The sequence below is a fragment of the Cricetulus griseus genome, chromosome 3, assembly GCF_003668045.3.
Source record: "Cricetulus griseus strain 17A/GY chromosome 3, alternate assembly CriGri-PICRH-1.0, whole genome shotgun sequence".
In the NCBI taxonomy this organism is placed as follows: domain Eukaryota; kingdom Metazoa; phylum Chordata; class Mammalia; order Rodentia; family Cricetidae; genus Cricetulus; species Cricetulus griseus.
The window spans coordinates 195,611,454-195,637,091 of record NC_048596.1 but is presented as its reverse complement, the minus strand read 5'-3'; the positions used below and the strand labels follow the sequence as shown (position 1 = coordinate 195,637,091).

The following is a 25,638-nucleotide window of genomic DNA, read 5'->3' as shown; positions in this document are numbered from 1 at the left end:
AAGTGTCTTTCAGCCATTTCAGATTCCTCTGTTGAGAATTCTCTATTTAGTTCTGCACCCCAATTTTTAATTTCATTGTTTGGTGTTTTGGTGGCTAGCTTCTTGAGCTCCTTATATATTTTGGAAATCAGCCCTCTGTCAGATGTGGGATCGGTGAATTATAGGCATTTATAAGCTATCTGATGTGGACCATGGGAACCAAACTCAGGTCCTCTGCAAACTGTTGAACTGTCCCTCCAGCTCTATGATTTCATTTGAAAGTTAAGCATTCTGCAGTAAGTTAATCGTGCTGGCGATTGTACAACTCAGGAATATACTGACAAATCACAAACTTATTACTTCAAATGGGCAAGACACATGGTGTATGCATTGTACCACAGTAAAGCTGTTGGGCTCTGCAAAAGAGATGAGAAAGCAAAGAGGCTCCAGGGGTGAAGCCTGCCTCTAGTGAACCGGGTGCCCAGGGTACTGCATGAGGCTAGCATGTTTGTCTTCTTGATGACACCTACAGGATGAGCACTGTACCTTGACCCTTTCTGTCCCACACTCCAGATACCACAGGAGTTCTGGAATGGAAGGTGTGCCAGAGAATGCTATATTTTAAAACAAATGTGCCAAGCAAGCTGGCTTCCAGGAGATAATGGAACACTGTAGGAGGTGTGACCCACTGACAGTGTGTAGGGACCACAGCAAGCTTCTCTTTCTTGGTGAGAGTTGTGGCTTATCCCCGTGAAGGTACACAGGGATATGCATCTCTGGGGGTTCCTAGTCCCACAATAAATGGCATCATCTCTGAGTGATGGCTACTCTGGGTTGTAGCGGCATCTTGCCAGTGTATTTGTGTTAGTGACCACATGGAGAGAGATTTTCCACATAAAACCTTACAAAAACTTAAAAAGATTATAAAAACAAAAGAACAGAGGCAAGCATGGCTTCTTGGTAGCAGTATTTTCTCAGGTGGTCTCTGTTTGCTAGAGGCAAGCAGAGAGGCTCACGGCTCCTTTAAGAGAGGTTTCATGAGAAGAAACAGCTAAACACTGAGCTGAACTCTTGGAATCCAGTTGCAGAGAGAGAGAAGTGATGAGCAAAGGGGTCAAGACCAGGCTGGAGAAACCCACAGAAACAGCTGACCTGAACAAGGGGGACCTCATGGACCCCAGACTGACAGCTGGGAAACCAGCATAGGACTGATCCAGACCCCCTGAACGAGAATGTCAGTTTGGAGGCCTGGGAAATCTATGGGGCCTCTAGTAATGGATCAGTATTTATCCCTAGTATACAAATGAACTTTGGGAGCCCATTCCACATAGAGGGATACTCTCTCAGCCTAGACACACAGGGGAGGGCCTAGGCCCTGTTCCAACAGATATGACAGATATTGAAGATCCCCATGGAAGGCCTCTTTCTCCCTGGGGAGCAGAAAGGGGATGGGCTAGGGAATTGGTGGGGGGCAGGGAGAGGAGGGAGAGGGAACTGGGATGTAAAATAAGCTTATTTCTAATTTAATTTTTTAAAAGGGAGGAGAGAGAGAGAGAGAGAGAGAGAGAGAGAGAGAGAGAGGGAGGGAGGGGAGGAGGGAGAGAGAGAGGAGAGAGAGAAGAGAGAGAGAGAGAGAGAGAGAGAGAGGCTTCTTGACTCAGCATAAGTGGCAAAAACCACATGGCTCTTTTTTTATTCTCTTTTTATTATTATTAATTCAAGTTAGGGAACAGGCTTTTTTCACATGTAATTCCCCTCTGCCTCTCCCTCTCCCTCCCCTTACCCCCATTCCTTCTCCCCCACCTCCAACCTACCCTCCACCCCATCCACCCACCACTCCCCAGGCAGGGTAGGGCCTCCAACCGGGGCTCCACCAAGTCCACCAAATCTTCCTGTGCTGGGCCTGGGTCCCTCCCCATGTGTTCAGAGACAGAGTGCATCCCTTCAAGTGGGATGGGCTCTCAAAATCCCCCACATAAGAGGCTCCACTATCAAACAAATGGTGTTTATGAGCAACCAGCAGCATGCTGCTTGATGGCAGCATAGACCGAGCTGGTGAGCACAGTTCCCAGTGCTGGCAGTAAACATACTCACGCCATGTTGGAAAGCCATGCCCAAAGGGTGTGGCCACTAATACAAATACACTGGCAACACTAGATGCCACTACACTGGGTAATCGAGGAGAGGCTGAGCAGTTGGTGGTAGGGCTTCTGGAAGTGAAAAGACTCATAAAGTTCTTTAATGTATCTAAGGTGATCCCTTCAATACAGAGGTCACGGTCACTTCAGCATCACACAATATCAAAAATATTAAAATACTCCTAGTCACAAGAGATGGTCATTGCTCTATGTTCCCAGGTCAGCGCTCCTGTTTCAAGGATGATGCTGGAGTTGAGAGTGCTTGAAAAGGTGTAAGCTGGGAGTTCACTGGCAACAAACAGAACTTTCACTAGTTGTTGAACAATTTAGGAGCTCATGCTTTAATTTATTTCTGTTATCTATTAGGTTTTATGGAGCAGCTTTACTCACTGCTGGTGGGCTCAAAGGGGAAAGGAGGTCCCAGACTGATGCATGTAAGACCTGGCCACAAGCAGCGGTGGTCAGAAGTCTGGGCCCAATGGAGCTGAATCAAGGTGTCAAGGGGCAGGGCTCCATATGGAAAGATTAGGAGAAAGGCCTTCTTCAGATAGGGAAGGAGGAATCCCTGCTTCTTCCCACATGGCTCACTCTCAGGCCAGCCACAAGCGGGATTTGCTCAGCATCTCAAGATGGGTAACTCTCAGAGGGACCTCTGTCCCCTCCCACCACACTCCTGCCTGTTGTCTCTCTTACTCTCTCTTCTCTCTGTTGCTTTTCTCAAAATCTAGTCTTGTTTGTTGTCCCAAATGGCTTTTATTTTGATTGACAAATCAAAAGTGTATGTATACATGGGTTGGAGTGTGCTGTTTTGATATGTGTTTACAATGTGGCATGATTAAATCCAACTAATTAATGCATCCATCATCTCAGCCATCCTGTCATTTGTGATACTGTGGGTGAGTTCTGAGGATGTTTTGCCTGGTGAGATTAACCAGCCAGCCAGACCGACACTGCTTGCCATGTGAGGGGTCTAATAAAGTTTATCTCCCAGAAGCAGGGAGGATGGTGGTGATGAGGGGCTGGGGATGGGGAGAGAGAGAGAGAGAGAGAGAGAGAGAGAGAGAGAGAGAGAGAGAGAGAGAGAGAGAGAGAGAGCTGGGACTTGATCAAAAGGTGCAAAGTTTTAGGTGGACAGGAGAGCCAGCTTTGAGTGCTCTGCATGACAGAGGACTATAGTCCAACATAGCTCATTTTGTATTTCTCTCTGTGTGCCTAAAGGCTCATGTGGTTATTTTGTTTTGCCTGGGTAGCCTGGGAAAGTGCCCCATCTTTAAGGTCAGCTTGTGAATAACTATAGTTACATGGAAAAGGGTCTTTGGGCATAGCACTGTGTCTTGGAAACTGTAGGCAAAATGTCTACATACAATTGTGTGATTGTTGACATTGTCCTATTCTGTATTTTTGAAACAAGGTTTTGCTTTGTAGCCCTGACTAATATGGATCCCACTGTGTAGACCAAGCTGACCTCAAAGCTGTAAAAATCTTTCAGCCTCTCTCTCTCTCCTTAGGGCTGGGGTCACAAGTGTGTGCTATTATGATTGACATGACTAACATTATAAATTTCAACTTGACTGGGCTACTCAGCACACAGACATTTAGTCAAATGTTCTTCTGGGCCCATTTACAAGGAACTTTATAAATGACATTATTTGATTCTCTAGGCTAATAATGACAATTCTCCTGCCTGAAGTGTGTGGTCTTTATCCAATTAGCTGAAGGTAGAGCAGGATAAGAAGGCTGAATAAGAGAGGCTCCCCCTGCCTCACTGCCTGCAGCTGGGATGCTGGTCTTTTCTGGCCTTTAGACCAATGGGAGACATCAGCTCTTTTCAGATAATGAGCCCACCCACTCTTGGGCTGCAAACTGTACCATTCAATCTCTGGTTCTTTGGCCTATGAACTCCTCAGCCTCCATAACCACACCAGCTAATTCTCTTTAAAAATATTTAATTATATGTATATGTATGGGTCTACGTCTATATGAATGCATGTGTCTGTGGAGTCAAGAACAGGGCATAAGACCCACTGAAGCTGGAGTTTCAGGCCACCTGCCATGGGAGCTGGAGACCAAACTCAGGTCCTCTCCAAAATTATCAAGCTCTCTTTAGCTGCTGAGTCATCTCTCTAGCCCACAAGCCAGTTCTTGACAATAGATCTCTTGGGGCTGGAGAGATGGCTCAGCAGTTAAAAGCACCAGATGCAATTGCAGAGGACTTGGGTTTAGTTCCCAGCACCTAGCATCTGCATGGTAGCTCACAACTGTCCCTAATTCCAGGTTCATGGGATCCAATATCCTCTTTTGGCTTCCACAGGCAACATGTAATCATGTGGTACATATATATATATATATATATATATATATATATATATATATATGAAGAACACTCATACATACAAAATAAAGTAATACAATTTAAATGCACGAGCGCGCGCACACACACACACACACACACACACACACACACACTTCTACACTTCTCTTTTTCTGGAGAACCCTGCTAATACAAACACCCTCTAAAACCTGGGATCCATTGACCTCTGGATGGATCAAGTTCTTGTGGCCCTGGTCTACTTTTCCCTATGGGCCAACTAAAAGTTGCTTCCTCTCTATTGAGTTTTGTTTCAAATGGATGTGTTCACAGGATCTAAAAGGAGACTTGGAGGTACACCACAAACCTCATATGTGTTACCTGCTCACCAAGAGTCGGCTCCTTATCTGCAAATGAGAATTTCTTTATCAATTTCTTAGGGCCATGAGAGACTGGAATGTGGTGAAATATATTTTTAAAAGCCATAGCTTCATATCTGTAATATTATGGCTAACCCGAAGCTAACTCCTGAACAGGAAGTGGGAAAGATAGGGAGAGGATTTTAAGATGTCCTTCACCAATACATTCAGTCTTTATTAGATCCATCAGCAGACAACTCCTTTGCCGTCTTTTGTCTGGGCTCATAATGTTCACCTTAAGTATCCCCCATGGTTAATTTCCCAAGAGGGACTTGGGAAACAAGATCCACAAAAGAACAGATAAAATAAATGAAACTTGGAAAAGTCTTGAGCCCATGATCATATGACACTTTTAATGCATTTTCACAAACATGTCCTTTGTGTGTTGGCTTTGAGCAGGAGACTAGAAGAACTGGAGGAGTGAATGTGGACAGAGGGGGATTCTAGAAGGATTGAGGCTGTGGTCCCTTGTCTCACCTCTGCTCCCTGGATGATCCTTCCTGATACTCACTGTCTTGCTCTCTGGTTCTCTCATACCCACCATGCAGCTCCCACCCATCACCTGGAAAAGAAAACGCTGCTGCTCAGATGTCTTTGATTGTCCAGTACTTTGTGCCTCAAAGATGCCTTTCCTTTGCATCTGTCGTGACTGTGAAATCCTTGCCTACAGACTCCTGGCACTATACTTCTTACGGACTGACACCCCCACCACCAGCCTGTAGAGCTCTCATGGCTTCACCAGTGAAGAAATTCACTTCATTAGTTTGCTCTACTGACTTAACCAAGGAATCCTTTCACCATTGCTCCCCCACCAAATTAATAATCAAGTTATTAATAAAAAAATGGAAAATGTTAGTTTCTTCTTTATTTAAAAGTCTCATGAGGACCAGTCTCTGGCTAACCTTAAACCTGTTCTCACACTCTCCTCCCCAGGTCACCACACATGCATGCCCATGTGTGTGCACATACGTACTGTTCTTCGGCAATTTCCTCTGAATTGAAACATTCTATTTCAGAGGAAAGCTCGTTAAAACTCAGCAAGTTCTAAGGGGAGGCTACTTAGGGCTTGGGAATTAAACAATACACGAATTTCAGGAAGATCCTGAAACTTACTAGATTCACAAAGCCCTCTTCCCTTACAGGCTGTGTAAGCTGTAAGCAGTGCTGAGGAGAGGTGGCTACCTGAATGATGGGGAATGTTCTTCTGTATGTTTCTCTTGTTGGTTGAAGAGTAAAACACTGATTGGTCAGGCAGCAAGATAGGTGGGACTAGGGGACAAGGAGAAAGGTGCAGTAGAGAGTCGCCATGTAGACCACAAAGGAGTAATAGGTCTGGACCCTTCTCTGATAAGATAAGACCATATGGAAATACTTAGATTTATAGAAATGGGTTAATAATTAAGAGCTAGCCAATAAGAAGCCCTAGTTTAATAATTAATATAGTGTCTTTGTGTTTATTTAGGGCTGAGAAGGGCGGCGGGACCTCGACAGTCCTATGAATTGCACAGGGATCTCCAGGGGTGCAGCTTCTATGAGTCATCACTTATTCTGGGGTGGGATTTGCAGTGATGTACTGCCTTTGAGTCATGCACGCTCCTGTAAGTGACTTTTTACTCATACTCCTATAAGTAGCCCAAATATTGGTTCACCTAGCTGGAATTTAGTGGTACCATTACTTTGATCCATTGTCAGTTTCCTATCTGGGATGATTACATATTTGTTCACACCCCCTAGGAACAGTGTCACACATGCAAATTCTTGCTCTACAATGGTTCCTTTTGCAGCTTGGGTCTTCATCAGATGAAGTTCCGCTTTGCCTTGAGGACTTGTGCTAAAGACTTTGACATCCTTAGGGGAACATGGGCATTGCCCTCCCCACCTCCCTTTCTTCTTCCTGAACGGAGATAGGGATTTGATGCCTTTGGCTGTGATGGGTCTTACGGTAATGTAGCAAAGTTCAAAGACTCCCAGAAATGCCAACTGTCACATCATGGAAGCACAGGGCAAACTGCCTCCCACCTTCCTGAAAGAGGACAAAAGCCATCTGAGCTGGCTAAGCCCTCCTAAGCCACCTGCTGTGGTCAAGCCCCTCCTAATTGCCAGCTTGTTACCTGCAGCCAAAAGCATCCCTGACCAATACCTTAACTGATCAATTTAATTCCCAGGTCCCTGGTTACAGCTTTTCTAACTCAACTACAGTTTCTTTTGTGGGTGTTTGCCCTTTTAAGAATGTAGCTTGACCTTACCCTTTAAGATGTAATTAGAACAGACAGGGTTGGTCTGTCTCATGCCAGGAGGATAAATCCCCTCAGACAGGAATGAACCTGAATAGCTCTGTTGCCTGCACATGTACAATCTAAACCACATAGTGGTTTTTATTTTATTTATTTATTTACTTATTTATTTATTTTAATGCATGCCTGTTGCATCTTCTATCACCAATAAAATAAACATTTCCATTTAGATGCGTAGTCTTGGCTGGGGAACAACACTGAATGCTTGTGATAGAGAGCTGTGAATAAAGTTACATTAGTCTTATCAAGAAGGACCCAAGAGCATGCTAAGGAGTGATTAACCCGCACAGAGGAAGAGGGAATGCAGTCTCTTTGAGGTCAGGCATATCCGACTCACATGGCTCCTCCTTTGATTGTCTGTGTCAACTGTTCTGGGTCTCCATGCCCTCCTGGGAGATGAGACAGCTTTATTGGGAGTATAAAAAGGGATGATGAACTGGGAAGTGCCTATCTTTGCATCTCTAACCAAAGGGGAAAGGCTTGGAGGCTTCTGGTAGAGCAGAGATGTCTAAAAGGAGCTGGTGAAGGGTGAAAGAGCTAAATCTCTCTCTCTCTCTCTCTCTCTCTCTCTCTCTCTCTCTCTCTCTCTCTCTCTCTCTCTCACACACACACACACACACACACACACACACACACACACACACCTTGCTCCAAAAAGGCAGGATCACTCACAGAAAGTTCACTTCCAGAAGCTATTTTTCACTGAAGGCAATATCCATGGCTGTGACATTACAGAAACAAAGACATGTTCAGATGCATGAGAAAGGTCTCAGAGCTCCTGAATTATTGGGTGCTAGTGAGGCCATCCAGTCTCACAGATTAACCACAAACCATTAATAGTTTCCAAATACCTGACACTTACAAGAAAAAAAAACCCACAAATTAATGACATTTAAAAGACACTCGCTGAGCAGGTCCCTGAGAAGATGATGAGTAATTTTTTCATTTGACTAGTTTGAACTTTTGAAGCGAAAAATTCCTTAAAGTGAAAGAAACACAGAAGTGAGTGAGGGATGATAGATGTCAGAAAACAAGGGGTAGACCAAAGCAAGAGAAAGCATTCTGAGAGGAGTCCACAGTCCCCACAGCTGCCAGAGTCACTTCTTCTATTCCTATACGGAAACTGCCAGGCAAGCAGAGGACAGGCCCTTGTAGGTGCTGGTTTGCATGGTCTCAACTCATAATTTGCATAATTCAAGAGTAATCTTAAGGACTGGTGTTGCATTCTTGTCTTTACATGTAGAGGCTAAAGGAGTAAAGGTCAGAAATATACCTGCCACATACCCTGTGGTTGAACGAAGGAAGCCAGGCACACAAGGATACACCCTGAGAGTCTACATATATGAGAAGCCTGGATAAGCAAATCCATAGGGACCAGAAACAGGTTGCTGGCTTTCCAAGATAGGCTGGCCTTCAGGACAGACAGGGATGGCTCTGTGGCTGCAGGATTTCCATCTGGGTTGTCCTAAGGCTGACCATGATAACAACTTCTCCAACCTGTGAATTTAATACAAACTATTGAACCATACATTTCTCTTATTCTACCCCCATTTTTTCTTGTTTTTTGCTAAATGTATATGAGGGTTTTGCCTGCCTTCATGTCTGTGTACCGTGTGCATGATTGGTTCACACAGAGGCCAGAAGAAGGCATTGGATCCCTTGGAAGTGGAGTTATAGATAATTGTGAGCTGCTATGTGGGTACTTGGAATCAATCCAGGGTCCTCTGTAAGAGGGTGAGTGCTCTTAACCGTTGAGTTACTTCTCCAGCTCCTCATCCATATGTTTAAATGTGTCAGTTGTACTGCTGAATATGAATGATTCAACATTAGAGTTAATGTATGTAATATATATGTGTGTATATGTAGGTATGTATGCATGCATGTACACACGTAGATGAATTACTTTTGCATTACCATGACAAAGATGTCTGATAGATAAAACTTTTGAGAAGAAGCATTTTTTCTTGGCTCACAGTTTTAGCTCTTTTGTCGGGGAAGGCATGATGGAAGAGCTGTGATGATGACAGCCAGAAGGCAGGCTGCTCACACTATAGTCAACCAGGAAGCAGAGAGTGAGGCAGAGGTCACAACTGGGAATAATCTTCAAGGCTCACACTTAGTGACCAACTTCACTAGCTAGGACCCACTATTTGAAGTTTCCACAGCCTCCCCAATGGCACCACCAGTAGGGGACCAAGAATCCCAGATAGGAGCTTGGAGGGGACATTTCTGATTCAAATCACAGCTATGTATATGCATGGGGGAGCAGGCATGTGCTCTGGAATGCAATTCTTGACAAATTCCTCAACTTTGGAGAGCACATGTATCTAACTAAGTCCATACCTGAATGGAAACACATTGACATTTCTAGGTTTCATCATTTCAAATTTGCTTAATTCAGATGCATACAAAATGCTGCCATAATGGATTCCCACCAATTCTAATTGAGGACATTGAGACTCAGAGGGACACAGATACAAGAGAAAGTAGGACTAGAGTTCTTCTCTATAGGTTTTCAGAGCGCTCTGACCCTCCTCAGTCTACAACCAGCCAAATAGTGCCCAGTGGACAATCATCAGCTGTAGCTGCTACTGTTATACATACTATGCTGGCTGGTTTGTGTCAACAAGACACAAGCTAGAGTTATCTGAGGGGAAGGAGCCTCAGTTGAGGAAAATGCCTACATGAGATTCAGCTGTAAGGCATTTTCTCAATTTGTGATCAGTAGGGAAGGCCCAGCCTATTGTGGGTGGTGCCACCCCTGGGCTGGTTGTCCCAGGTTCTATAAGAAAGCAGGCTGAGCAAGCCAGTAAGCAGCATCCTTCTATGGCCTCTGCATCAGATCCTGCCTCTAGGTTCCTGCCCTGTTTGAGTTCCTGTCTTGACTTCCTTTGATAATGAGCAGTAATACGGAAGTGTAAGCCAAATAAACCCTTTCCTCCCCAACTTGCTTTTTGGCCATGGTGTTTTGTTGCAGCAGTAGAAACTCTAAGACACAAACATAGTCTTTGCCAGGTGTGGAGCTCAAAGCTTGGTATACACTTTCTCACTGGACTTCCCTGTTGTCTTTGGCCCATTGCTACCATCCTCATCTTAGATGAGCTTTGCAAAGCTCAGAGGTTAGGAGATGTTGAAGGTACCACCCCCTCTCATGAAATTATGGCCCAAACCTAGGACTTCCAGGAGTCAGAGGCCTCAAGCTTTGTACCCTCCCTGATGAAAGGGGGCAGTACATCTTTGAGTGGTGGGTTCAGTTATCCACTGGAAGGAAGAAAAATTATTATTCTCTGAAAACCTCCTAGAGCCATCCTGACACTCCCTGAACTCTTCTCTCCATCCCTAGTCTTTGGTACAGAATCCTGAGTACAGGGCATTGTCCCAAGTGGCAGCCACCAAATGGTGTACATTACTGGAGTGTTCCCATGTCATCGGAACTGGAGTAAGGGTCTGAAATAATGATGATGATGGAGCCAAAACAACTGTATCAAAGAGCACTTTATCACAAAACACTGAGTGTTTTATTATTTATTCATTTTGAAACAGCCTAGCCTCAAACTCACTGCATAAGCAGGCCTTGAATTTCTGATCCTCTTGCCTCTGAGCAGTGTATGTTCTACACTGCTAGAGGTCCTAGTTCTGAGGCTTGAACACAGGGCATTCTATATGCTGGGCAAGCACTCTACCAACCTGGGGTCCACACTCTGACTCTGTTTTTAACTAAGAAAAATATCAGGTGACAAAGAGACCTCAGAATGCTTCTGGAAAGAACTCTTAAGACAATGGGGGAGAGAAAGGCCACTTCTGTTCCATTAGAGATTTATTTTCTGATTATCATCCTGCAACTGGGGCTAAGGCATGCCTACAGAGCAGTGGCCACTTTGCTCTCTCAGTCAGCATAGGCAGTGGCTAAAAGAGCAAGCTCAAAATCCAATTGTCTGGGCTATAATTCTTACTAGTTGAGTGACACTGGCTATGTCAGATGCTGTGAGATTTGATTCCAAGTGCAGAAAATCCACCATAAGAATGAGTCAGGTGAAGAAGCAGCTCCCTACCATCCTCTACAAAACTACTCCATCAAGCAGCAGGATTGGCCTGGTACTCCACAGGCAACAGAATTCAGTCTCTTTTCATCTTTCATCCTACATTCCTAGTACATGATTTTTGCTCTTGAGGCCACCTCATGGTACAAAGTGACTGCTTGAGTGCTAGCCATCTTATCTGCATCCCAGGAAGAAAAAGAAAATAAGTGGTAGGAAAAAGATACAAGGATACTCTTGCTAGCTCAGTTAGTTTTCTTCAGAAACTATCCCATAAGTCCAATTCACAGCCCTTCTTATAGCTCATTGATTGGTACTTCATCACATGGCTGTGTCTAGCTGCAAGGGAGGCAGAGCAGTCCTGCTTTTATATGGACATTGTTCTCGGTATGCATCAATCTATTACTGGTGGACAGCACACTAGACGCTGAGGAAGAAGTCAATTTTTTCTTGGACAAGATGTTTTTCAACACTCTTAAGATTAAATTCTTGCTAAAAATAGTTCTACCTCCTTGGATTGGCACAATGAGTCAGTCTGGTGCACAGAAAACCTGAGCGAAGGCCTGGCAATGGCTTCATCAACAAGGTGCTCACAGCTCCTATTGGCTGCATGCTAATGAGTGTGCTTAAGGACCTGAAGCTGAGCACAAAGAGTTCCCTTCAACATGTGGCTTCTGGACTCCAGGCTTCAATTTGGGTGTCATATTGAACATCTTCACTCCCTCTGCCTAGGAATCTGTCTGTCCACTTCAGCATATGGACATTTTGAGTCAAATTAATCCTTTACACAGGGGCTACCCCTGGCCTTGTGACATGGCTTGTGGATTCCCTCATCTCTCCCCACTAAATGTCAGTTGAACCCTCCTCTTCACCGTCGGACTACCAAAAGTTATTTCCTGAGGACAAAATCATCCTAAGTTGAGACACTGCTGCAGGTGTCTGGATTCCCAGAACCCATCTCAGCCAGGAGAAATCCCTGGATCATCCCAGTTTGATCACTGTAGTGTGGTTCGACATTTCCAGGTGAACCATGGGAAAACAGTGAATGTGACTAAATTAATTTGAGATATACAAATACACAGACATAGGCACACCCACACATGTGTACACATAGACACAAGTGGTTCTGTTCCCACCTCTGGCTCTAGTCCATAACTCTGGTGAGTCCATAAGCATGGATCCACACCAGGCAGAGAGAAGGTGACACTGTACTTGTGACAAAGGAGGAAAGGAATTGACCAAAGAGCAGCAAAGAGCAGCTGATAGAGTTTGATACTAAGGCCATAAGGGACCAGACAAAGACAACCCTGGAATTCTGATATGAGAGACTTTTCCTGAAGGCACAAACACACGTCCGAGCCACCCATAGAGAAAGCATCCATGCCAGAACCCCCAAGAGGAAGCATCCATTCTAGCACTCCTCAGAGGAAGCATGAATGCTAGCACCCCAGAGGAAGCATCCATACTAGCACCCCCAAGAAAAAACATCCGTGCTAACACCCCCAAGAGGAAGCATCCATCCAGCATCCCTCAGAGGAAGTATCCATTCTAACACTCCCCAGAGGAAACATCCAAGATGGCACCCTGATGAAAACCAGGAACCCAGAAGATAAAGAGCCTGAAAGGAAAAAAAAATGAGAGCAAGCAAGAAAACACAAATATTTCCCCAGCCCAACTTTGGAGAACTCTTTGAGGAGAGTCAGCATCTTGAATAATGAAACAGCTTTGGGTACTGTGTTCAGCTTGAATAAAAAATATGCAGCTGTAATTAAAGCAGGAAAGCTACAAGTCTATTAAAGTTTTTTTCTTTGATACTGGAAAACTCAATTCATGGCCTATATTTCATAAAACATACACTTGAAAGGGATTTTACATGCCCTTTCCCCACAGAATTTAGCAGACTGAATCTTTTTCCATTTACTTAAGATTGGAGGTGGGTCTATGTATAATTCACTCAGGGCATCTTAAGAAAATACACTAGCTGTTAAGGTGAAAAGCCTGGATCAATGGAAGCTGAGGCCCTGGACTCTGCTCTCAGAAGGGATTGGGTTCTCAGAGCAGTGGGGCTGTAGGAGAAGCTGACTTAAGGTGTTTGTTGGCTGATGGCCCCAGCTTGCTTTGTGGACCCTCCATTCTTCTGGAATATCTCAAGATTCACCACTAGGGGGCAGATCTGGCTGCACTGAGAAGGCCCTTGCTTGGGCTGTGAGTGGCCTGCAAGGAAGACCATTAAGGGGAGAGCCTGGGAGGTGGATTTGATCAAAATACATTATATGAATGTATAAAATTCTGAAACCATAAACAGTCATTATAAAAAAGAAGTAACTGAAGATAAATGCTGTTCTCCTCTTCTTCCCTATTCTTCCCCCCCTACACACACACACACACACACACACACACACACACACACACACACACACAGAAGTATTCCCTAGACTTTGAGTGGCACCTGTGGCTTCATGTGTTGCGTGAGAATGTTTCAGGAGAGTGAGAGGAAATGACACAGTGCAGTCACTGGCATCATAGAGGCCTAAGCTTGGACCCCAGCTGTGTCACCCGTGACCTTGGGAGGACCAACCTAAATCCACAAGATTCCATGTGCTCAGTCCCACAGCAGTTAGGAGGGTTGCAATGACAGCTAAGGGAAAAGTAGTTCAGGGCCTAGAAAAAAGCAGCAGAACAGAATCTACTCAAGATTCTCACTGCTTCGTGCCAGGCAGGAACATCTTCACTGCCTCTCCCAATGGGTCCCAGGAGCATGGCCACTTTTGAATGACTGCAGTGTGTGTGATGAATTACCTGCTGAGGTCCACTACAGGCTATGTGGGGTAGGACTTGCCTGGATGCCCCTCCATTCTCACTAAAAGCAGCAGATCTACACATGGTGAGCTTGCTGGAGATGCCTATCGAAGGAATGAACAAGTTGCAAATAAACACAGACATTATTTTAAAAACTGAATAAAATGAGAACATTATAGTGATTCAGAATTCCTGCCACCTGGGACCATTTGTTCCTTGGATGGAATTTATCAGCGGCCACTACAGTATGTACCTGGGACTCTGCTGAGTCCAGAAAACCCTGGGATGGCGGGGGTGGGGGGTGGGGTGGGGGTGGGGTGGAAAAAACCAACATCAGGGTCCCCAGGCTTAAGCTTATGACTGAGAAAGAAGCCAGGAGGCAGAATCCAGCTCACACCTGGAGAAAATTTATAAACCTATTATGGTTTACAGTACTGCAGTAATTCCGTAAAGATGGCATCAGGCGCAATAATCCAGCACCATAAAGTGTTGCAATACGTAGTAATCTCCCATTTGTCAGGGGGTCATCACAGAAGTCATGTGTGACCTCTTGTCTCTTTCTTTAACACCTTGCTTCAGACTGAAGCTCCCTTATACTTGGGGTACTAAAACACTGTCCTTTTGGTGGGGGTTACACATGCACATGTTTTAATCAAATCCCTTCCCCTCCAATTCTTCCCCTATCCCCCCCCACTTTTTTCTCCCTACTTTATGTGCTCTCTCTTCCTCCCTCCCTTAAACCCACTGAGCCCACTTAGTGCTGTCTGTCTGTGCATGGGAGTGGGGGTGCATGGATGTGCATGGGTGTGCATGGGTGTGCGTGTTTGTACAATGTCTCCTGGAGTTTGAGCAGCTGCCCAGGGGCTGCATCCCTGAGGAAAACGAATTCTTCTAAAACCATTCTTGGTTCCCTGCCACCACAGCTCTTCACTAAGGAGAGCAAGCTACTATTTAACAGTCAAACCAGACTTTATCAGTCTCCTTCTAAATTTATCCAAGAGCTTCCTGCTGCATGTAAGACACACCACAACTTAAGGAACCCTTAACCAGGATCAGCAAACTGTTTTTGCAAGATCATCTAGTACATACTTTAGTCTTTGTAGGATGTATAGTCTGGGTCCTGTTACCTATATAAACCAGTGGCCTGAATGCAGCCAATACATTAATTAACACGTCTGTGTTCTCACAAAACTTTACTTAAAAGATAATAGCAATGAGACAGATCTGGTTTGTATTTGTTGACTTCTTCTCATAATAACTGTGCATTTGACTGTCTTCTAGAGCTTTATGGACACTTCTCTTACTAAGACACTTCCCAGGTCTTTGTAATTCCTTGGCTGTTCTTCCTGGAACATCCTTCCCCAATGGGCTCTTTCTTTCACTATGTGCAGGCTCAATATCACCTCATGAAACCTCATCATCATTGCATCACCTCACTTTTTTTGTTTCATCTCTAGTACTTACACCATCCTTTCTGTTCATTTAATTGTTGGTTAACTTTCATCTTCCAGAAAACCGTAAGTGGTGTGTGTATGTAGGTGTATATGTGAGCATATGCGTGTGTGCGTGCGTGTGTGCGTGTGTGTGTGTGTGTGTGTGTGTGTGTGTGTAAGTGTACATGCATGTGTGTAGGTGTACCATAAATGGTGTGTGTGTGTGTGTGTGTGTGTGTGTGTGTGTGTGTGTAGGTGTACTGTGCATATGGAGGCCAGACAAGATCGGGTGTGGTTCTTCAGGTGGTTTGAATGAGAATGTCCCTCCTAGGCTCAGATGTTTGGATACTGAGACCCCAGTTGGTGGTTCTGTTTTGGCAGGAGGTGTGGTCTCACTGGAGGAGCAGTGGAGATGGGCTTAGAGAGTTTAAAAGTCTCCTGCCATGATTAGGTGCTCTGATTTGTGCTTGTGGTTCTCAGCTTCCTGTTTCTGCTGCCATACCCACTGCTCGGTGCATGCTTCCATTCTGACATCATGGACTCTAACCCCTGGATCCATGAGAACAAATAGACTCCTTCTTCCATAAGTTACTTAGATCATGGTGTCTTATCACAGCAACAAAAAAGTGATGAATATAGGTTCCATCCATCTTTCTTAAGACAAGGATCTCTCATGAGCCTGGAAATCACTAAGTAAGCTAGGCTGTCTATCCAGCAAACTCCAAGGATCTGCCTGCCTCCATCTACTAAGTACTGGGATTGTAAGTGCATAGAACCACACCTGTTTTTTCCATTTTATTTTATATGCACAGATATTTGCCTGCATATATGTCTGTATATGTGCTGTATGCATGGGGTGACCACAGAGGCCAGCAGAGGCCATTGGCTTCCCTTAACTGGAGTTACAGATGGTTGTGAACCATTATGCGGATGCTAGGAACTGAACCCAGATCCGCTACAAGAGCAGCCAGTACTCTTAACCACTGAGCAATCTTTCCAACTAACTGGCTTTAAAAAAGTAGGTTCCACGGATCAAACTCAAGTCCTTATCCTTGCAAGGCAAGCGGTTTCCCCAACCATATCCTCAGCTTCATAAATGCCATAGCAGAGACCTAATAGTCTGGGTCATTTCTATGTACCAAACACCTTCAACATGACCTGTCTTAGACAGGCTGACCAACATAAAGTTGCTGAAGGACATGTCTGTAGAAACTGCTGTGAAGTAAGTTTCTTTGAATTTATCACTAATGGTTCCGATGCTCTGACATTCCCCTAGATGTTCAGAGTCAGGCATTGAGGACAGACTCCAGGGGCATCTGTGGTCACACATTGCTCCACAACAACCCAAGGACTTGTTCGGCCATCACAAAGTAGCAACAGTGGCTGAAGTTTCTGTTAGATCCATTCTTTCACATGATTTTTGAATGATTGCTATCTTCTGAGAATATTGGTGCTTCTTTACCCAATCGATATTCTATTATTTTATTAACCAAGTGAGTTAGATTTCAGTTTTACCTTCAATACTTGATTTCACAAATTCTTCTCACCTTCAAATGATGACAAGTGATGGAAAAGGAGTTTTGGACTTGAGTCCAAAATAATTTCAGAAGTTAGAGCAGGGCTACCAGACATTTATTTTAATATGGAAGTCATTGACAGGAGTAATAGAGCTACATTTCTCCAGCTCACTTGGAACTCTAAGGACCTTTTGAAGAGCATGAGCATGGATGACTAGCAGAGGAGAGACAACACTCAGGCTAACCCAGGAAAAAACAAAGACGACAAGGTCAAGAGGAGAGAATGCAGGAAGCAAAGGATGCCTGTCTCCTAAGACTTCCAACCCCATGTGCAGATTTAGTTGGTAAGAAGATTATAAGTGGGATGGAAGGAACAGTGTTTCAGCTGTGCATATTAAAGATTATGTGTGCACTGACTGGGCACCCTGCTACAAGACTAAGGGATCCAATCATTCTCCTCTCACTAGACCCTCTGGAATCCTGAATGCTCCAGTGATCTACTAGGATGGAATCCTCTTACATCCAATGGTGCCTACCAGATAATAGTGAAGTAATAGTGAAGACCCTGGAAACCAGACTGAGGAGTTAATGGGCTTGGTTCTGAGATTGTGAGAAACATCTGTTATCTGGGGACATTCACACGAACAGAGTTAAGAGTCACTGCAGAAATTCTATTTCTTTCTTTTTTAAATTACTATTTATTTTTATTTTATGTGCATTGGTGTTTTGCCTGAATGTGTGTCTGTGTGAGGGTGTCGGATACCTTGGAACTGGAGTTATAGACAGTTGTAAGCTATTATGTGGGCATTGGGAAATGAATCTGGATCCTCTGGGTCCTCTGGAAGAACTGCCAGTACTCTTAAACTACAAGCCATCTCTCCAGGCCCAAGATTCTATTTCTAGAATGACCAAGAAGAGCCAAGAGCTAACCAGGTTCAGATACCACTTTTCATACCATTTATTGCTGGAATATTCTCTTTGGGAAGTAGACTCTGATTGGATTATACAGCTCTTTGATAACATTAGTTTATGACCAACTGTACTCAAATGATATGCTAATGATATTCTTCCTGAGATACACTTCTCTACCTAGGCTCTGGCTATGACTTGAGAAGACAGGCAGGCATCAGCAACTGTGGCCTTCTTCCGTAACCACAAAACCAAGGGAGAAGACCACACTGAGACAGAACCTCCTTGTTCAAATGTAGATAAAGACCCAGACACAAAACCTTGCAGCTAATAAGTAAAGTACAGAGAAACACATACAGGAAAATTCTCATCAGTATGTATATTTGTGAAAAGAGAAACGATTATCTGCTAATTTCTGAGCTTAGCTGAGATATAGAATAAAAACCCTCTGATTACAAGAAGTGCCTGAACATGAATCAAAATGTAATAAAGCTTATCCTCCATCATGTCAATCTGACTCCTACCCTACATAAATTGCCACAAAAGTGGGTGGGGATGAGTGGATGATGCTCCTCTGCAGAACTGATGATGAGTGCAAAGAAGAGAAACAACCGATGCCAGTATACCAGACAGGGGCTGCTTGCCATGGGGACCAACTGGGCACTCGTTGATTAACAGAGGTGGACTACAGATGGTGACTTGCCCATGACTAGGTAGAGTCTCACTTCTGTTGACCCAAGACCTGTCTTTCACTGTGTAGAGATGCCCAGAGAGAACCCAGAAGTCAGACAGATGGTTCTCTCTACTTGGTGACTTGACATAATGGGTGTTTTTCACTTAAAGAAGTTGAAAGAAAGTTGAATTCTGTTGTAATTTTAAAAACCAGTGCCTGAGAGAAAGATACCATTGCCCCAATTTTATTGGGGGAAACTGAGTGGGAAAAGGGGGAGGGAAGAGGAGAGACCAGCCTCTGGGAACAGGAGTGGCAGAAAAGGAGAGTAAGAGAGTGAGAGAAAGGAGGAGAGAGAATGAGAGGTAGAGGTAGAGAGACGGGCAGAGAAGCAGAGAGAGAGATGGGAGGTGGGCGGGGCAATTTTAAAAGGGGACGCAGTGAATGTGCACAGGTGGTGCTCTCAGTGGCTGCAGCTGAGGGCATGTCCTGTCAGAACCCCAAGGGCAGGCCAGTTCTGATGCCTGAATACTAACAGAATTCCCTTTTTAAAAAAAATCATATTAAGAAAACACTGCAAGGTGGCAATGGCTAAATACTTTGGAAAATGTGAGATTGCCTGGGATAGAAGATAGTGAAAGAGAACATGATTTGAATGTCTGAGAGACCAGTGAAGAAAAACTTCCATGAGGAAGGAGGGTGCCACAAAAAGGGCTTTACTACCATCAGCCTATCCTGACTAAACGGGATCTTATATTGAGCTGGGAATAAAATATCAGTTCTCAACATCACAGCCATCTTTATGCTGAGCTGGGTACCAAACAGCAACCATTAGCATCACAGCCAACTTTGCTTAGTTCAAGCCATTTTGTTGACCTCTCAGCATGGACAATTGCCCCAAAGGTCAATGGATTTAGCTATTTTCCCCATGTCTGGTCTGGTCAGATTTCTTTTAAAATTAGACAGATCATACCTGGAAGAATCTGGAATGAAAATGTACAGGGGACGTCCCTGTGCTCCCATCACCTCTTCACAGAGGGGTCTCCATCTGTAGAAAATGAGGTTCAGCTTCTCCTGTGTCAAATATTCTGTCTGGCTCTGGTGTAGCACTGGCCACAATTACAGTTCATGTTTTTTACCCATTGCTATTTTCTCACGTGGCTGTGAATGTCAGTGGGAAAAGACAATGTCTGTCCCCTTACTATGGTGCCCTCAGAGCTTGGCACATGTTGGCACATTCAGGACGTTTGAGAAAATATTAGAGAAATGGAAGAAAGTAGGGAGCAAGGCAGAGTGGGAGTCATGAGGTTGTCAAGGAAGTCAGCAGGTGATCTGGCCTGTCTTCTGTAGCATGGAGAATGGCGAGCACAGCACGTATGCACTGCTCCTTCTCATGACTCCAATGTGTACCTATGGGTCATGGACCCATCTGAAGGGACACTGAACATGACCAACATGGTACATGGACCAGATACAGACAGTCCTCACATTACTTTGTCCCCTGATGCCTCTCAAGGGGACATTCCTGGTAGCTAAGGCCAGCCCCATGAGGAGCTCCTGTATCTTGCTGGAAGGCTGCCTAAAAGCTTACATCCAAGTTGCCTTCTTCACAGCTGACCAAATGTTCTTGAAGCTAAAGTTCCCTGGAGACAGTTTTCATCACCCTTAGATTTGCAGGTTGAATGGTGGACAAACCAAGCCTGCTGTTTTTTGACTAGAATAATTCTCATGGGTGTTGCTGGCCTTTCCTACCACTTCTCCAGATGCTTAAGCTCCATGTGCCCACCCTGACAGCCTCTCCACTGCCTATTGCACTGACTGACCTCCCTCTCCGGGGTTCCCTCCCCTGGGCCCCACACTTGCCCTTGAGTCTCCCTTAGAGTATGCTAGGGGAAGCCCTCATGGTTGCTCATGGTTAGCCATTTACAAGGCGCCCGGGAGACCAGCAGGGACAAAACATGTACGAATTGGTGTCAGAAGGGAACTCAGGGTTCTGGCACAGGTGTCCTCTGGGGACCCTGAGGTCCCAGCCCTCTTTTCTGCTTTGGTGCATCTTGAGGCCTGGCTGGCTGGTGGAATGGCCACAGCCTGGATGTAGGTCCCATAAATCAACAATGTAACTATGAAAAGAACTACACCACCATCATTCTCTGCCGATGTACCTTTGTCGGGAGTGATTCACCACAATAACACCCTGGAGTTTAGTGCTGAACAGCTGGGAGCTGTCTCCTGTCTGTCCCTGCAGATAAATACAGGTGACCTTCCTCAGTGATGGATGGATGCTGATGGCAGTTGGGTACAAAGGGACATGGCACTGATGCCTGGCTTGTTGGGAGATGAATTCTCCTTCATACCAAAAATGTGTTTCTTTGCTTTAACTTTGCTGAAGGGAACAATGTCAGCGCATCAAGAATAATCTCAGTATTAAGGGCATACCAGCATTTTCTGAGCATTTGTTACAGTCAAAGTACTGGATACAACCTGCTGTCTCATTTTATTCCCATGTACAGGCTCTCAACTAGCTACTGTTCCATCCTGCTCCATCTCACAAAACAGTTGAGGCTTCTAGAAGGTTCACTGACTTGTCTGATGTCTCACCTTGTTAAGAAACTGAACAGGAGGCATTGAACCCCAAACTAAGGTATAGTGCTGCACCCAGAAACAGCTGCATAACATGTGGAGTTGGGTGCAAAATGACAGTGGTACCCCTTGTTCATCAATGATTAAAAGGTTAGGATGTTGGTGACAGGACAGTAAACAAGAAGGGTATCTTCAGAGCACTAAGCTCTGTAAAGCTATGGAGGCCACACCCTACGCTTCTGGCCCTAGGTAGATTGGCTTTTAAGAAAGTGACGAGATTACTAACAAGTGTCTCATTGTCTCACCTTATTTCCCCAGAGCCTTCCCCCGCAAGGCTAACAATAAATCAAAAGGATTCAGTGAGCCAAGTTGTTGGCCAGGAGGACTGTTCATTTCCCATCAGAAGCTGAATCAGTTAATTGGACAGAACTACACAAACACAAACATGCACCCATCTAGACCTGCTTAGAGTCTAGCACTACTATTAGAGCAAAACAGACTTACAAGCTGGGTGTTTTGTGAATCTCAGGCTCATATGGGGTGCAAAAATGAATGAGGACTATTGTGTAGACATGCAGATGAGGCCCTAAGCAGGAAGCCAATGCAGATTCTGTGGGTCATAGACCTCAGGACTGAGCAGGGGTGGCTGTAATTAGTTTTTACTTGTCAACTTGCTACAACCTAGGACCACTTGACAAGAGAGCCTCAGTTGATGAGATGTCTCGATTCGGTTGACCTGCAGACAAGTCTGTGGGAGATTGTCTCAATTATTACTGAGGTAAGAAGATGCATACTATTTCATGGGTTGGGTCCTGAGCTGTGTAAGAGAGTAGAAAGCTTCCTAGCTAAGCATGGAACACAATCAGGCAGTATGAGAGCATTCATTCATTCATTTCCTCCTGTTCTTGACTATGGGCATGACCAATGGTCACCTGAGACTTCTCTACTACATTGGACTATAACCTGGAATTGAAGACAAACCAAGACCCTAGGTTGCTTTTGGTCAGGATGTTTTGTCACAACAGATGTGAAACAAGAAGAGCTTCCTATCACCAAAACAAATTTTCCCATGGTCCTCTTGGTCTTTGGAAAGAATGTAGCCAGCCCTGGAATGGTACACAGGAAGGAGCTTGCAGCTCATAGCTCAAGGCATGGACACTCTTCTAACTCTTGGTTTTGTCACCATTTGTGAGATGAGGATTGCTGGTAGGATATGCTTAGTAGGGGAGAGTGTATTATACCTACATCTCCCAGCATACAATGAGAACTCAGTTCATTGATGACAGAGTCCAGTGGCTATTCATATAGTCAAGTTTATGGGACAACTGAAAATACATGGGCAGGGACTAGGGCTATGGCTCAGTTAGTAAAGTGCTTGACACATAGTGTGAAGACCTGTGTTCCATGCCCAGCATTCCCATGAAGATGTGGGCTTGGTAGTATATATCTGTAATCCCAGCATTGAAGAAGTGTTGACAGGGAATCCCAGGACTTGCTGACCAGTCAGTGTAGCAGAAACTGCCATCTCCAGGCAAGGTGAGAGACTCTGTCTCAAAAAATGTAAAGTAGAAAGTGATTGAGAAAGACCTAACAAAGGGTCAGGGACCTGTGAATACATAACTAGTCTGGAAACACAGAACACATGGTATAATTTGAAAGGGCCTCAGTTGGGGAAGAGGGTTAGAGAGGGTGGAACACCATCTACCATCACAATGCCCTGAGACTGTCCTTCCTTTAATTTTCCTACAGGGTGATAATGAATCTAGGCAGTTGTACAGTAAGAATGATCCCCCCTCCCCTGTCCCCTAGAATCTACCTTCTTGACACCAAACCCGACTAGTTCCTTCCCATGACTGCTCTAGATTTAATCCTAGAGGCTGCTGAAGAAAGAAGACAATGACCAGGACCATTCTGCACTTACAGAGGCATCCATTCCACACAGCTGTCCAAATCTTATGCATTTTATGGGATAATATCAATCACAAAGAGAAGTGCTTTATGTTTCCTGGAGATGTGTCTGTCCCTAACTGAATAGCTTTGTGCATTAAGAAATTCAACCTGCATAAAGGATTCAATTTTCCCTTAGAAATATGACAACTATACAAAGCAATAGCACCTGAAATGCTCCTAAACTTTACAGAAGCACATAGCTGTGGGAGGAAGAGTGGCCCTCATCTCATCACATACACGTACTATAGAGAGATGGGGCATGCTCACAGCCCCCAGATGCACTATGGACTTTAACGCTGGGGTCATGTTGTTTTCAGCCCATTGACATTCCAGTCGCTCACACTCAGGGTCTGGGGACCACACACAGAAAGAAGGAATCATTCTTTGCTCTGCTCACACTCTGGCCTCTTTAATCGCTTTCTCCATCCATCTTGCTGACCTGGTCTGCCCCTCAGCCCCTTTAAGTAGATTTCTGCAAACACCAAAAATCAAAGTCCAGGGTGTCTCTCATCAGAAGTCCCCTCTTCATCAAAAGCAGCCCCTGGAGAGGTGCCATGAGGTTGATCTGCCCTGAAGTGATTTGACTTACCTTCACCTGAACAGGCTGTACCTCCTCAGGCCTGTTACCATTCCTCTCCCTCCATCTCTCCCCCATAACACCTTTGGGAACCCACAGCAAATTTGCCATCATTTGCATGAGAGCACATTCATGTCTGGGAGGTAGATGTTTGCTCCTGCCCTTTTTGGGGAAGTGATGGAGAGCATAGAGACCAAGTTTGTGAAGCTAAAGGGAGGTTTGAGGCATCTTGCATATCATTATTCACCTGGTAGTCTGGGGAGGTTACCATGGCAACATTTTTCAAAGTCTCCAGTATCTACATGTCATTGATACATCCCATCAATTCAACAAAGGGAGAAAAGCAGCCCAAACTGGCCCTGTCTTTTCTATGGCTTGCCAACTGACTATTTTGTTCATTGTTTAGTCAAAACCTCAGAACCAGCAACAGGGATGGACGCCCTTGATACAGGGCTTTTTCACCCAAATGTATCTTAAAGCTTAAAAATCAAAGTCAACTTGATCAGGGATTGCTTTCTTTTTTGTTCTTCAGTTTCACAGCATTTTGCTCACAAGTGACTTTTTCCGCTGGACACTAGATACTTTAATTAGAATGTTCTGGGCCCCTAAAAGGGGGGCTATAAATTCTAAGTCTTTCTCAAAGAGGCTAAACATGGTGAAAGATTGCAAGGCCCTGAGGCATCCCAGAATCATTTTCATAACAGTAGCTACAAGTATTTCCAGAGAGAGAGAGAAAAATGTCTTGCCTTCGGCCTTTTGACTGAAGACAAAAGGTGTCTCTCTAAGAATCTTCTAAGGAAAAAGGAAAAGGTCCAGCCTGTCACACCAACATTGTTCTTCTTGAAAGGCAATTATGAAAAGGATTCACAGAGCAATTTGTGTAGAAGGCAGCCATTCTCATCAAAACTCCACAGGGTGCACAGTTGTGCCTTCAGCCCTTACATTGTGAACGAAATATTCACACAGTGCCTAACACTAACCAGGCATTGGAGTCCTGGATGGAGCATCACCCCTGCAGACAAGAGAATATATTTTCATAGTTTCTAGTCCCCCAATTATGCTCTGAGTTTGATGCTTCCAGCCCTCACTAGAATCCAGAGAAACATTAATGCTATTTCATGACAACCAGTCAGAATCTCCAAAGATGATCATATGCCACTTTCAGGGCCACCATGCTGATGGCCAGCCAGTGACTTACCTGTGGGTGATCCTTCCATGACGTGGCCAACGTAAGGGCCTTCCCGAAAGATGGGTCTATTGTCATTCTGATCAATCACAATGACTTCCAAGGGCACTGGCCCCTCCAGAGTTTTGCCACTGACATCCGTGGTCTCCACAAACAGCTGTATGAGCAAAGAGATTGGGAGAAAAAGAAACCATTATTTTAAAAAATCAAAACAAGATTCCCCGGACAGAGTATGTTGTATCAATCATTTTTGAGCCTTTGGTAATATTCAAACTCTGGTTTTCATGGATTGTCACCAGGATGAGAATAGAAACTAGTTTACAAATAAAAGGCAAAGATCAGCATGTACTACATCTCCCCTTGGAAAATCCATAATTAAATCATCAAATCTGCATAAAAATTTAAATACACAAACACAGACAGACAGACAAACACACACACACACACCATGGTTGGGAAAATGTGCTTACACTGTTTGTTTTTCCAACATCATTATCCTTAAAAGGAACATTACACTAATAGAAACAATAGATGAAGCATCATGAACTGAGGGAACCCACAGCGTTTGTGGTCATGCTGAGGAGACACTCAGATCAATATGCATATAGAGGCATCCATCCCTCAGGTAAGAAGGCTGGCGTGTGCAGGGATCTGCTGCAACCTCAGGATCTCTGTCCACCCTTAAACAGCTCCATGAAATGCTTCTAAAGGAAAGTCCTCCCAGATCTCAGGCAAGAAGGCAGCACCGAAATTCAGCAGTGCTGCTGGTCTGGAAGCAGAGCATTATATCATGGCATTCCTAGGGCACTGCTATTGCCACAAGTTCTATTAGCTGTGCTTAA

General features: G+C 44.6%; 1 protein-coding gene and 1 long non-coding RNA gene across 2 annotated transcripts in view; one reads left to right on the top strand and one right to left on the bottom strand.

Moving 5' to 3' along the window:
• Cdh13 (cadherin 13) overlaps positions 1–25,638 on the bottom strand; it is a 997,178-nt gene that overhangs the window by 319,330 nt on the left and 652,210 nt on the right. Inside the window, 1 exon segment of the mRNA XM_035442709.1 lies at positions 24,809–24,953. Within this exon segment, the coding sequence (XP_035298600.1) occupies positions 24,809–24,953 (145 nt within the window).
• LOC113832693 lies at positions 71–2,981 on the top strand. The gene is made up of 2 exons (XR_003484435.2): positions 71–707; positions 2,484–2,981. It is a non-coding gene; the product is annotated as an uncharacterized LOC113832693 (long non-coding RNA).